The 14,901-nt window shown below is 30.1% G+C and overlaps 3 protein-coding genes across 3 annotated transcripts; 1 reads left to right on the plus strand and 2 right to left on the minus strand.

Annotated features, from left to right (window-relative positions):
* Positions 1 to 113: 113 nt before the first annotated feature.
* On the minus strand, positions 114 to 3,316 carry LOC114191136 (auxin-induced protein X15-like). The gene has a single exon (XM_085675377.1). The coding sequence runs from the start codon at positions 3,205 to 3,207 to the stop codon at positions 2,893 to 2,895; it is 315 nt and encodes a 104-aa protein (XP_085531503.1). The 5' UTR covers positions 3,208 to 3,316; the 3' UTR covers positions 114 to 2,892.
* A 4,912-nt stretch (positions 3,317 to 8,228) lies between these two features.
* Positions 8,229 to 8,751, plus strand: LOC114192206 (auxin-induced protein X15-like). Its single transcript, XM_028081849.2, has one exon. It carries the CDS (start codon positions 8,319 to 8,321, stop codon positions 8,610 to 8,612), a length of 294 nt encoding a protein of 97 aa, XP_027937650.1. The 5' UTR covers positions 8,229 to 8,318; the 3' UTR covers positions 8,613 to 8,751.
* A 4,089-nt stretch (positions 8,752 to 12,840) lies between these two features.
* Positions 12,841 to 14,834, minus strand: LOC114192144 (thylakoid lumen 15.0 kDa protein). Its single transcript, XM_028081760.2, has 6 exons — positions 14,590 to 14,834; positions 14,412 to 14,518; positions 13,713 to 13,803; positions 13,512 to 13,580; positions 13,283 to 13,392; positions 12,841 to 13,212 (listed from the first exon to the last, which is right to left on the minus strand). Exons 1-6 carry the CDS (start codon positions 14,792 to 14,794, stop codon positions 13,120 to 13,122), a joined length of 675 nt encoding a protein of 224 aa, XP_027937561.1. The 5' UTR covers positions 14,795 to 14,834; the 3' UTR covers positions 12,841 to 13,119.
* Positions 14,835 to 14,901: the final 67 nt, after the last annotated feature.

Genomic DNA, 14,901 nt, shown 5'->3' on the forward strand with positions numbered 1-14,901 from the left:
ATTAAGCAAAGCACACATCCATGAATCTACTACAGTTCACTAAGCATGAACACACAATGATTCCACTCTGAAAATTAAGCAAAAACAGAATGGTTTCTTCATTTAAACCTAAACGCAAATTCATAATTGAGAGATTAACTCCGAATAAAATATTAATCTCAAGGTTTCAATCCATTATCTACAAAGAATCAACACATAAACTTAGTTCCTCATGGAATCTGAATTAGGGTCCAACATAAATTTTGATTCAACCATCCAAATGAGTGCAAATTGATGCAGAAAACCTAAATTGGTGCAGGAATCAAAAATGTGCAGGAAAGAAAGGGGCAACAACGAAAACAACAACCAAAAATGAGAATACTTCAATATAAATGCTACCCAAGGTGTAGAAAATGTGAATACAAGTTCAATGTGTTGTCCAAGACTCATAAAACGTGAAAAACAAATGGAAAACATGAAAAATTAGCTTGTGCCTCCATGGGTCACCTTCCAAAGCTTAAAACATAAAAAATGGAGGTTTGAGAGAATGTAGAAGAAGAAGTGTGCGACCCTTACATGGTAAATGACCTAATTTCGTGGTCACCTCAAATCTGCCAGCATTATTTACAAAATTGTCATTATGAGCTGTAGAATTACAAAAATGCCACTCCTGGGCCTCTAATGTTGGTCCATTCACTCAGATGACGTGCAAATGACATGGAAATGATGTGGCAACGATGTGGCGACTCTCTTCAACTGAATATTAATGTCCAAGCTCCAAAATTTGCTTCACCCAAATATCTAAAAATAATTAAAAACGAAAATTAGGCCAAATAATGTGAAATTAGTCCAAATTCGGAACAGTGGCCCAATAAAGCCCAACAGATGAAAAACACTTTAAAGATGAACAATTAAGCACTGAACAACTGTCAAATGGATACACAAAGGCTAGTGGAATGGAAGAAAATAATAACTCATCACATACCAATAGCGCAATGCTACTGGTTTTTGGCACTTTTCCCAGGTCTTAAGAGACCCCAAACATACGATGCGTCATTCTTATAACAATCATAATATTCCAGACATAATACTATAACTCAAACTCAATATACACAAATACCTCATGCACAAATCAAGTATTATCATGTCTAGTATGCTTTCCTTTATTCACTAACTAAAACAAGCCACAAAATTGTCAATAATGTACCTACCATTTGCCTCCTAGGGTTTCTGTGTCTCTTCACATCCATGCCAAAGTGGGTTTTAACAAAAAGAAAGCTATTTTGTTCAAGCCAAGGTTCAAACTCACATCCCCACAATTACAAAGTAATGTGCACAACCAATTCATGTTTCATGATGCTATTTATAAATCTAAAAGTTTATACTCTCACATAATTAAGTACTCTCAACGATTTGAACTAGTACTTTTCCACGTCACAAAAGTTGGCATTTATTGCCATAAAGCTTCCACTACTCACATTTATTAAATAATTATTTATTTAATTATTTAATTTTGGGCTCTTATAGTTGTTACCCACTAATGCACGCATTCATCCTATTTTTCACGTTTCACTCCTAAGAAGGTGCATTGGTGCTCCTAGCCACAATATGTTCCACTTCCATTATTGGATTCTAATAACCATCCACTGATCAACCCTTTGGCTGTTTTAGATGTGTGTAAGGAAAAATTCATGACTCTTAGGATGTCCCAGTCCTTATACAATGGAATGGATCTGATTAATATACTTAGGAACCTTTGTCCCACATTCAAGAGGTTTATCCTACATTTGACCTTGGGGACAAGGTCACTATTGATGGGGAGGGTAATGTCATATGCAATTCAAATTTAGTGAATCATGAAGATGGACAGCTGGTATCAAATCCGGATGATAAGGAAAATGAGGCAAAGAATGCAACCCATGTGACAAGGAAGAGTAACCGTATAAAAAAAAGTCGTTGAAGATGAGAGAAAATGAGGAAATAAAAGGAAAAGAAGAGAGGTAGAGGAGGGAATGAACCTTAGCAACGTCTTCTCATTATTGGATTTTCTATGTCATGAAATCCTTCTTTCTCTCTGATGGATTTTCTCTTCTATTTGTGTTTTATGAGATAGTGGAATAACGATTGTATTGATACACACTTGACTAATACAATCCATTTTTCCCTTGTTTGTTGTCTTTAATATTTTAGGGTTCATAACACTACACATCATCAAATGATATCCGGCAAAATTTTCAAAAAAAGCTTAAAAATGCATTTCAACCTCCTCTCCTTGTGTTTGGCTTCTGCACCATATCCCTACACCCAATCATTTCGGATTTTTTGTTCTGGTAGACAATCACCCTACTTCTATTATGGAAATAATTTTCCAAAGGCTTTTGATATGTGCACCAAGAAATTTGATAAGGAACAGGAAGTCTTTGCCCTTGTGCTTTGATGTGTTTTTTCACTACCTATATATTTTTTATATTTTTTATGCATCGAGTAAGAGAAAATGTAAAGTAGAGGATCAAAGAGAATGAAAACTTGAATAGTCAGTCAACTCATTGCATATCTATAATATTGAAAAGCATTTCTCGTAAATAAGAAATACAGACGCACTATCTTTATTATGTAGGTGAAAGATAATTTTAAATTTTGTTTTGATTTTCCATTTATTAGGGTTTAGATAATGTACATAAACATCCGAATTTCTATTCTGTACCCATTTAATATGAATAAAATAATACTTTTATTTGAAAATATAAAATTATTCGGGATGAATTAACTAAAAAATTAAAAAATAATCTTTTTTTAGGGTGTAAGAAGGTCTTCATACATACTTATCAAATTAATGTCATACATAGGAAGTTAGAAACATCGATAATATAGTATATATCTTATTTCTTCACATCTTTTCTGCAAACCTCTGGTTTATGGTCTGGAAGCATCAAGAATGTTCTGTAATTCCTGAGGCTGACAAGGGACTGCAAGAGCTCCCATTTGTCTGAAACCAAACTCTTGTTCGGCTTGTCGAAGCAATCCTAAGAAAGCAGGATCATTCAAGTAATGCAACCCAACAATGAACCTTTTGGATTCTCCACCTTTCATGGCAAGAACAGCAAAGTATCCTTCCCTAACATCATCTCCCACACTTGTGCCTTCACTGTAGTACCTCACTGCTGGTCTTCTCTGAACAATGTGTGAAACTCCCTTTTCTACCTTCCCAACAAAAGACCTAAGCATCATCTTCACTTCTCAATGCTACTTTTTTCTTCTTCAAAGCTTTTTGATTTTCAATTTTTGAGCTTGTGTCCTCTATGCTCGGATTGGCTATTTATATATATTGAGAACATGGTTAACGACAATATCTTTGATTATTAATTGTAAGAAGCTTATGAATAAGTGGCAAGTGGTAGAGCTCATAATTCATTGCCATTATTTCACATATCAATTTCTTCATTCTCATACGCGATAACAAATTGAATCTTATTAAACTATTTTCAATTGTTTTTAATTATTTTAACAGTGTAAAATATTCTAATTATAATATATTTTATTACAGATTTCACAAAGATCTTATCTTATAAATTAGTTATGTAAAGTTGAGTTAAATTTAAAATTTTCTTAACATGATATTAGAATTAAACGAAACATATTTTAACAAGATTTATTGTTTGTTAAATCAATCATATCATATATTAAAAAAATATTTAATTATTCTTTTGTTTTCTATTTTTGTCTAAAAGTTTCAAATTAGTTCTCTAGTTTTTTTAAGTTTCAATTCGGTTCCTATTTTTAAAAAATTGATGCAATTTGATCATTTTAGTTAGATTTCTTAAAGTGAATCAATGATTTTTTTTATCAAAATTGACACTATGATTATGTTAATTACGTCAATAAAGCAAATCATTTTATTAGCAACTTTAATCTTGAAAAATTCTTGATTCGTTTCAAGAAATTTAACAAAAAGACCAAATTGCAACAATTTTTAAAAAATTGGGATAAAATTGAAACTTAAAAGAACTTGAGGACCAATTTAATATTTTTAAATATAAACAAGGACCAAAAGAGTAATTAAGCCTAAAACAACAAAACTCATCCTTGATACTTAACCATATGAAAAGAATAAGTTTGAATAGTTTTGCATGAAAATTAACAATAAAATGTTTAAATATATTATTCTAGCTCATTTTCCTAATGATAAGCCGGTTAAAATCGAAAACCTAATAATATATTATATTACTACAAAAAAACCTTTGCAAAATAATAAATTTTAGTGACAAAAAATAATTAATCAATTTAAATATTAATTTATAAATTAAAAATTAATGATAATTAAAATAATTTTTATTATAAATTGGTCATCAAGATTTTAACTAATAAAATAATTGATTTTTAAATTAGTGATTAATATTAACTATCAAGATTTTAGTTACTAAAAAAATTAATTTCTAAATTGATTTCTAATTAATAAATAGATCTTTAAACATATATTTAGTCACTAAAATCACTAATTATTTAAGATTTTTCATATACCGGGCGTGTGTTCAGTCGAAATGTTTAACAATGCATGCGGATAAGATCAATATTGACAGGAGGGAGAGGCTTGTAACAAGATCAAAACGCTTACCTGTATTTCTGGTTGAAGTTTAGTGTGACGTTGGTTTTGCATTTTATGATTTGATTTTCATTAATATCTGCTACGCATGAAACTGTGAATGGTATGAAGTTGTGGGCGTAAGGGCAGTAGGGGCCTGGGGACAAGTTTGTGACAGAAACAGTATATCCATGGTTTTAAATGACTGCGTACGTGGTATTTCAGATATTCTCACAATATAGTTTCAATACAATCATAACACAAATGCAATACCACACTTTTAATAGTATTTTTTTAATCTCTTGTTAGAATTATTTAATATAGTCCTTCATTTTTTTTTCTTTTTATCTTACATAGTGCTCATTTTTTGTTTAAAAACAATCAACATGTTTCTTGATCTCTTTCGTTAAGTTGGTTCCTTATACTAAATTAGTTGGTCCCTTAGATTAGTGTTGATATATATTTTTGAAGAGGAGAATATGATAATCTAATACTATATATAATTGTGAACTAACAAATTGAAAGTTTTTCTATTAAATAATATATCTGATCCAATTCAATTCAAAATTTTCATACTACAACAGGAAAAAGTGCTAATGTGTCAATCAAACAAAATTTACAGCATTAAAAAAAAAACTCAAAATGCGGAAGTTATCTCACCTTTTTTTTTCTGTATCTCTCTCTCTCTCTTTTCTTCTCAAGTCTTTCCCACTCACACACACTCTAGACTCTTCAGCTTCTTCTCAACCTTCCTCTTTTCTCTGTTTTTCTCAAGCGCACATAACACCTCTTCATCTTCATACTTTTCTTTTTCCATTTCGCTATCTTCTTCAGATCTTTAGTTTTTTTGTGGTATATCTGTGTTGTTCATTCTTTTTAGCTGTTTCAAATGAGAAGATCTAAAGATATCATTTTTTTACCCAGATCTGAAGATGTTGTATCTTTGTTTTCGTTTGTGTTATCACATTTCTCAAGCAAACAACTCATTTTCTTTTTATATTTTGTCAGATCTAACTTTTTCATACGTTTTTTTACAGGTTTAAACCCAGAAGTCGTTTTTATTTTGAGCTTTCTCAAGCGAACAACTCATATTCTTCTTATATTTTCTCAGATCTAACTATTTTTTGCTTTTTTCTACAACTGTAATATATGTCAGTGCGACTGTAGTTTTTCGTTTTCATTTTTACGTTTCTCAAGCGAACAACTCATATTCTTCTTTTATTTTCTCAAATCTAACTATTTTTTGCGTTGATGGTATTTTTATTTTTTCTACATGCCTAATATGGTTTACTGCGAGAGATCTAACTACATGTCTAATATGGTTTACAGCCTTCAAATGAAGATTTCAAACACATGCAAGAGTCTTTCTCGCTCTACAACTTAACTGGTATATATATTTTTTCCACCTTTTATTTTTACAGGTTTAAACCCAGAAGTCGTTTTTATTTTGAGCTTTCTGAAGCAAACAACTCATATTCTTATATTTCCTCAGATCTAACTATTTGTTGTGTTTTTCTATATGTCTAATATGGGTCACTGTGAAATATGGTTTTATTACCCAGATTTCGTTTTCATTTTGACCTTTCTTAAGCGAACAACTCATATTCTTCTTTTATTTTCTCAGATCTAACTATTTTTTTGCGATGATGGTATTTTTTATTTTTTCTACATGTCTAATATGGTTCACTGCTACAAATCTAACGACAGGTTTAAAAAAACTTTGATCTAACTTTTTTTGGCGTTTATCTACTTTGATCTAACTGTTTCTTATATTTTTCTTCTGTTTACAAGCTTCAAATCAAGATTTCAAATGCATGCAAGAGTCTTTTTCACTGTACAACTTAACTGGTATGTAATTTGTATGAAAATCTTCCTTTTTCTTTACCAATTTATCTATATTTTCCCACCTTTTACAAGCAAACCGTTCATCTTCTTCATTTTTGTAGCTTCAACTCTGTTTGTGTCATTTTTTTCGTTCATGGTATTTTTTAATAATGCATTCTATCAGCAGATCTCTTTATTTTTACCCGATTTTCGTTTTTATTTGGACATTTTTCAAAGAGTTCACCATACACTATATTTTTTACCCACATTTCATTCTTTTTCATGTCAGATCTTACATTTTTACCCAGTTTTCGTTTTCTTTCATCTTTCTAAATCAAACAATTCATTTGGAAATATTTTTACATTGATTTATTTTTACCCGAAACAGTATTTTTAATCTTTTTCACCATGGCCATTCCCAGAATAATTTAAGAACTTTTTTATTTTTAAATCACCGTTTACTCAATGAAAACCATTTCGTTTACAAAACGTTTTGTATTCCAACCTTTTTAAATACTGCTTCGAATTTTCTCCAAATCAACCTGTCAATCAGTATTGAAACGCATTAAATTTTGCACTGCTCGAGATAATGATGAATAAACTGCTCCATCATCTGCTACTGGTCCATCATCTGCCACACGTTATAATTATTAAACTTTATCATATTCCAATATTAAATACCCAATCCTGAACCAAATCAACAGTAGTAAATTCATCTTCTGATATTTTTAAATTGATTTAGTAACTAACAGTATTATATTACACGAGGTTGTTTATCCACTAATCCGACAAGTCTACCTATATAAATTTATTAGACGAGTCTAGCGATCATAATTAGACGAATTTGTCTATACCAAAATATCATTTCCGGTTCAGGACCAAAATATTTGAATATTACAAAGGTAAAAATGTAAAAAATAAAATAATTTGAACATTTGAATGGAGTGATTTGATGTATATATTAAAAAAAATTATTGTAAAATATATATAAGTTGTAATTAAGTTTATTTAATATTTTGGTCTCAAACTGGAAATGACAAAATTGGATCATTTAAAAGAATATGAGTATTAAATTGAACCAAAAATTTAAATAAGAGATTAAATTGAAAACATCTATTACCACTATCACGTGTCAATACCGTAACGTCACATGACGTGACACATGACAGTTTATAATTTTTTAGAAAGAAAAAAATTAAAAAAAAAAATAAAAAATTGTACGGCTTAACACGTGTCCACGATGTTAACTCCAACTTAAAGGAATGACCAAATTAAACCTTTTTAAATAATTGAGAGACTCTATTAAACAAACCAATAATAAAAAACCAAATTGAACCAAATCAAAAAATTAAAAAACTAAATAAGTAATTATCCTACATATAAATATTTATAACCTATCTATTTAAATATTACAATAATTATATTATACAAATAAAAAAACCCGTGCGTACGCACGGGTATAAAGACTAGTAAAATTATATAAGATGTCTCTTTAAATAGTGTCACATGTCATTTGATCCTATCAACTTTAACCAATGATCATATTTAGATTAATATTTAATATAAATTATTTACTTTTGTAATTTGTTGTTTCTTAAAAAAAAAAAGTAAGTTCTTACTTTAAAAGAAAAAAAGAAAAAACTTAAGATTTATCGCCTCTTTTGTTCTAATTTTCTAAATTTGATGGAAAAAGGACAAGACCTGAAATTTGAAAACTTCATTTCCTCTTAGTCTCACATCAATGCTCGGAACCAATCAAATAATTGCAATGAATACACAGTATGCCCACGCTTACTTCCCACTTGTTTAGTCGTGTTTGAGCATGTTCTCAGTGTATATAAATAGCCAAACTCAGCTCATAGAAGCTCAAATCCAAAACCTTTCAACTTCACTAATTCACTATTCAAGAAGAAGAAAGTAGCGTTGAGATTTGAAGATGATGCTTAGGTCTTTCGTTGGGAAGATAGAAAAGGGTGTTTCACTCCTCGTACACAGAAGAGCAACAAGTGTTGTGTCCGATGATGTTAGGGAAGGATATTTTGCCGTTCTTGCAACCAAGGGTGGAGAATCCAAAAGATTCATTGTTGGCTTAAATTTCTTGAATGATCCTGCTTTCTTGGGACTTCTAGATCAAGCTCAGGAAGAATTTGGTTTCAGACAAAAGGGTGCTCTTGAAATCCCTTGTCAGCCTCAAGAATTACAGAAGATTCTAGATCGTTCCAGAGTGTGAAGCAAGGAAGCCAAAGGAATGGAACTATGTAACTATCTTCATATCTCCCTATGATCGACAACAATAAAGGGAGTTTCAATTTTCTAGTTATAACTAATTGTATATGCAGATGATTCAATATATTTTTTAAGTTAATTAACTATTATTACAGTTCGAAGTTTTACATTGATTAAAGATAAATCAATTCGTAATATATAAGTAAGGTGTAAATTACATTTTACAAACCGATTTTGTAGGATTGAATTACACTTAAACTTCATTTTTTAATATGGTATTAGAACCATTAAAGAAATATATTCTAATGAGATAAAATAATTTCATCGTATATAAATAAAGTGTAAACCTCACTTTTCCATAAGTCTTACAACACTATTATTGTGAACTCAAGTTCTCATGGTGTGAGAATTACTCATGCATCTACCAGAATGCAAATAATTTGCAGCATTTTCTTTGTTACATTGATTACTCAAATATGTTTGTTTGTTTGTTTCTACCAATTATTTCTGAATACTTACAAAGGCTGGCGTCACATATTATAATCTAGAATATCTTTCTCTCATTGAATTATTTTGTAGGAAAATGTTAAAACCTAAAAGACGAGATTGGTTAGTGATATGCATGCTACGACATGCTTCACTGCTGAAAAAGATTAGAAGAAGGGTGCTGTCTTATCTCAGTTTGGATTATGTCAATATAGTTCCAAAATATTTCATTTCACTCATACTGTGACCCTAATTAATATCTACCCATGACTGCACATGCTTGAAACCATGGGCGGAATCTATCTATTCCAATTTGGGGGGTTTCTTAATAATTAATAAAATATTGTTGTACGTAAAAAATAGATTTTGAATTAGATTTAGTTAAATTATGAATTATAGATTCTTTTTGTTCATACTGCCTATGTTAATGATTTTCAATTTGAGTGAAACAAAAGTACTATACAAACAAACTTGAATTTAAGCAGAGATAAATTCGGTTTAGTCTATTGAGGTTGTATTTCATTTTCTTCTTCTATGGTATAGTATGCTGCAAATGATCTTCATGAGTGTTAAAGTGTCAACTTGGTTGAGATGTTAACACTAGCAGTGATATTAAGAATGTTATTTTTTAAATAAAAACATCAATAACATGAATATGAGAAAAGATGCGTTTATGTTGAATGAAGTTTGATGTTTAAATAAATATAACACTGAAATTTAATTTTGGGTTGAGATAAATGAATGTGTGAAAATAGAATAATAAATTGAAATAGGAAATGTGAATAAAGCATGTATTCTCTCAGGTTGGCATGGAAATTCACTTATCGTTAAAGAACCTAGATAAAATTCATATAGTCAATGTTTTTAAAGCATAAATATTATAAGTTATCTTATCTTTAGGTTTTTTGCTTAGCTTGAAATGAGAGATTCTTACAATATTCTCTTGTAGAATATTTATTGAACTATTGGTGATGGATTAATCTTTTTGAATGGTTTCTAATGTTATGCTAGATTCATTTTTTTTTTCCCTTGTAGATGTTTCTTATGTTGTTTGTTGGGTTACATTTTTATGTCATTGTTTCTCACATTTGGGCAAATTATGGGATTTATGAGTTGCAATCCCTATACAATCTTCAATTGAATCCTTATAAAATGAAGATATTTCTATTTGGACTTTTGACGATTCTGGACTTCTAAATCAAAAGACAGTTAGAAATTTTTTTTTCTATGATGTTTTTGCTCGAAAGGAATGGGGAAGCTAACTTGGTATGCTTCTATTGCTCCCTCGAAAACACTTGTTTTATGGAAACTTCTGTATAACAAGCTTCTCTGATTGATAAGGAGGTACGAGGTAGAGGGCTAAATTTATGTTCCATGTGTTATCTTTGTAAGGATAAAGTCCATTCAACGTATTTTCTTTCAATGTCAAATTGTTATATATATTTGGTCCTAGTTGCAGGGTATTTTGCCGAATTTTCAATGACTATCTATGGATCATTTAACTACTTTCATTAAGTCTTTTTGGTAGTTTTCGTACGTTGCGGAAGTCCTAGTCTTGCAGCTTGTGTTAGCTTTTTCAGAGGTAATATGTGTGAATATATTTGTAACTTATCTATTTTTTTGGGAGTGTAAAATTATTTATATGCTAAAATTACGGGAGATATTCTTACTATTGGGCATTCTTATGAAACTAGCCTTAGATATGTTTTGTTGAAAAGTGATTATATATTATTATGTAAAAAAAGTTATTTCTCAAATTGCTTCTTCGTCTTTTTAGAAGAAGATGTATCAAATGCTTGAAAATATATAAAGAAATGGAATTTAAGTATTATCTTACTTTTAACAAAGAAAATCATCATGCAAAGAAGTTAACTTCTTTCGTCATAAGTGTTTTAGTGAAAGTTACAGTAATCCTTCATAGCCAATATTTGTGGGATGCGGTAAAGCCCATTTCAAGGAACATCATTTGTCTTGCAAAAAGAAAGTAATGATGTTGTGTGATGTGTATTTGTGTCCAAGGTGGAGGATGTAGAGATCCTCACTGTCAACAACATTGTTTCGAACATAAGAATAATTTGATGAGGTTGCAAACTTGTACACGTCGAAATAGACCTTCTAACTCCGTGCATGTCGAATATCATTTCGGATTGTGCTTTTTAATATATTTCATAAGATAAAAATATTTTGACACTTATTAATTCACTTTTAATCCATCACTCAATCATTTCTCAATTATCATGTCACACTACTAAAAGAAACTAAAATAAATAATTAAAAAATGATTGGAATGATGGATTAATAATAAATGAAAAAATGTGGACCAAAATATTATTATCTATTTCAAATAGTAATTTTGAAAGAAAATATCTTCTAAAACATGTTTTTTAATATGTTCTGAAATGTTCAACCATATTTCTAAATTAGAAATATCTGTTAGATTACACAATTTATGAAAATATTTTTATATTTTAATGCTATTTTGAAAGGTATTTTTAAATTTAAAAATATCTTTAGATACATCTAATCCGAAATATATAATATATTTTAGATAAAGTGTTTCGATAGATATCTTTTGAATCTAAATTTATTTTTCAGACATATACAATTCGAAAAATATTAATCTGAAAAATATTGAAAAAAATAAGTTCAAGAATCGCTTTATCTTTTTATTATAATTTTAATGAATTTATGAATTTTTTAGTAGTGCAAAAAGAAAAAAAAAAAAAAAAGAAGGTGCAAGAAGAAACAAGAAACAGCAAAGAAACCATGGAGTAGCAACTTCGAGTACAGGGGCTTGTGTGGTGTCATGATAAGTCTAGCAACAAATGTCTCCCGTGGCTTTTTAATGTCTCATTAAGTATCATTAAGCAATACAACATTTCTAGCATGTTTTTATTCTCTTTTAAAAGTTTTGGTTATTTCTGTAAGGATGTAATTGGGACGATTATTGTCAATAAAAAAAAATTCTATAGTTCATATATTCTTTTATCATCTCGACTTTTATTCACTATTGACAACAAATATATAAATATAATTATAAATTATTTCCATAATTTAAAAAGTAAGAAAAAAAAATCTAACCATCTAAATATTAATCTCATTTTTTTCCAAATTAAGCACTAATTTTTCAAAGTACTAGGATTTACTAAAAAGGTTAATTCTTTTTTTCTAAGTAATACTTTTATACTCACAAATGTAAGATCAAACTTGTGTTAACATATTTTGAAACATAATATTATTTTCATTCGTTATATTATTTTAATCTTCTTCATGAGGGTTTGTCTCCATTAAGAGGAGGTTCGACCACAACATAAACAAGTTCCAACCTAATTAATAAATGTAACTAGAGTAAAATATATTTTTTCCTCTTCTTTCTATAACTTATCATTGGTAAGAAATATTAACTACTTTATCAATGACTATTTTAGAGAACCGAAAGTAATACGCATTTGAAAAATAGAGACAAAAATCTTGAATAAAATGAAAGCATAGGCACAAAAGCATACACCCTTATTTTTCAATTTCTATAATGTAGTATTTTTAACCTCATGGTGTTGGTGTAATTACTTTTCATTATTTTAATGTGTAACTTTAAATTTACCTTATAAAATAATGCAACTTTGGAAGTTATTGATAGTTATAGATATCACTCAAAACTTCATTCTCATGAACACCTTTCAGCTACTGATTATAAATACGAATTCTGGTAACTTCCTTCATATCTTAAAATTTGTATCTAGACTTAATTCAATCTCATGAAAACAAATTTATAAGGTCACAAAACATGCTGATCTCATAAAAACAAATTTATAAGGTCAGAAAACATGCTGATGGTACAATCTCATCCTCTCCTATTTTATACAATAAAATACATTTTATGACTCCATATGTATTAACAATGAATTAAGTACATAAGATACTTAAAACACAACACAGAATAATATACTTAAAACATGAAGTATATATGATCTTAATCTTTCTATACAGTACACCTAACACAGGACAAAATGATATTAATCAGCAAATTAATTCACCTCAGAACAATTATTAGGCCCAACTGGTTCTCTTAGGCAATTAGAAATTGCCGTTACTGCTGCTTCAATAGAAGCATCTTCCCCCTGTGTAATGTTAAATTATTAACTAAGCTAATCAAGAATAGCTAGATTGTGAAGAAGAAACAGAATCTACCTTTTCTTTCCAATAGAAAATGTTTCCATATTTCCCAGCCAAGCGACTCCAAAAACTACGTGGGATGTCCAAATCAACTGAAGCACCAACGTTGAAATTCAATATATTACCTGATCAACAAAAACATCTTCATATATTATTACCTCTACCGCTATATCAAGAAAGAAGCAAAACAGAAAATAAAGAAGGCAGAAAAAAGTAACATAGAAAAGTGTGGCGGGTCCTTTACCAAATGTGGGATCCGCAACAAAGACAACTGTTCTGTCATCTACCTGCCAGAAATCTTTGACAGCCAAACCTGCATAATTCATCAGTTTCAGCTTTCAAGTTTCCCTCATAATAGTCTTAACCCTTAAATTTCAGAAGCAGCCTGTGAATTACGTGAGATCCATATTTTGCTAAATTGTGTGCAGTGACCATAGTCAAAAACCTGGCGTATCAGGATAGTTCTGGGCCAAAACCCTTAACTTGAATCCGGTATCTGCTTCAAGAGCAGCAATCTCTGCTGCTAGTCTTTTCTCCTGCAGAACAATCATTGATTAAACATCGTTAACATTCCTTCTACAATAAACTCCCAAACATGGAAATTCAGTTTTAAGTTCCTTCTCAATGGGAAATAAAAGAAAGAGCATCATGCTATTGTCACCATAGATGAAGCTTTTAGTTTCAGAATAAGTTTTCTTGTTTTCAGCTTTTGCTTTTATATATAATTACAAAAGTTGTCGCTTATATATTTCTGTAACAAAAGAAATTTAATTAAAATGACATTTAATTACAAATTGTCATGTTCCGTAATTTTAATGATTTATATAATAACTAATTTAAGTAGTTCATGAACAGTTTATAGTGCTACATTCATCAAAATTAAACTCATAATCAGTTTAAATGTAAAGGACCATTGTGAAAAAAGTTGACAAATTGGAATATGTTTGTGCAACCTTTCTTATAGGGATTTAAAAAAAATTAAAAATAAGAAAATAAATAAATTCCTCCTTGAACTATTCATAATTTAAAAATAAAAGGTTTAAAAATGAAAATTTTTACAAAGCCATTAGAAAACTTCTACACCAGTCAAACACAAATTTCATAAGATGCAAACAGATTGATTTCAATTCCAATAACATCACACCTGTCCATCAGAGAGGAACCCGGCAACATCAATGACAGTGCTAAACTCCTTGGGGAGCAACTCCGGCTTGTTCACACCTACTTTTGCAGCCTCGGCCACTCTAATTCCTGCAAATTATAAGATTCAATTCCTCATTGCAGCATTAGGAAAAAACGAAAATAAAGGTAGCGGAAACTACCTCCGAATAATAACCCAAGTGAGAGGGCTCCAGAGAGAGCAAAATGAAGAGGTTTGAAAGAGCTTAAAGTGGCGTGTGAAGGGGCATGATACGAGTGCGTCTTGGGATGTAATCGCCGAACGGGAAGCGAAGGAGTTTGGGAAGTGAGAGATGCAGATAAAGATGGTAGCGAAGGAATATGAAGAAGATAATGAGAATGCGCCATGGTCTTCCTTCTCTGGAAACGCCCTTGTTGTTTGACAGTTGTTATGGATGCTTCTTTAGAAGGTTTAGTTGGGCTTATCAATTTGGGTTGTGTCGCACTGGGACGAG

Source organism: Vigna unguiculata, chromosome 7 (assembly GCF_037176805.1).
Source record: "Vigna unguiculata cultivar grain cowpea cultivar isolate G323 ecotype 2 chromosome 7, ASM3717680v1, whole genome shotgun sequence".
Classification (NCBI taxonomy): domain Eukaryota; kingdom Viridiplantae; phylum Streptophyta; class Magnoliopsida; order Fabales; family Fabaceae; genus Vigna; species Vigna unguiculata.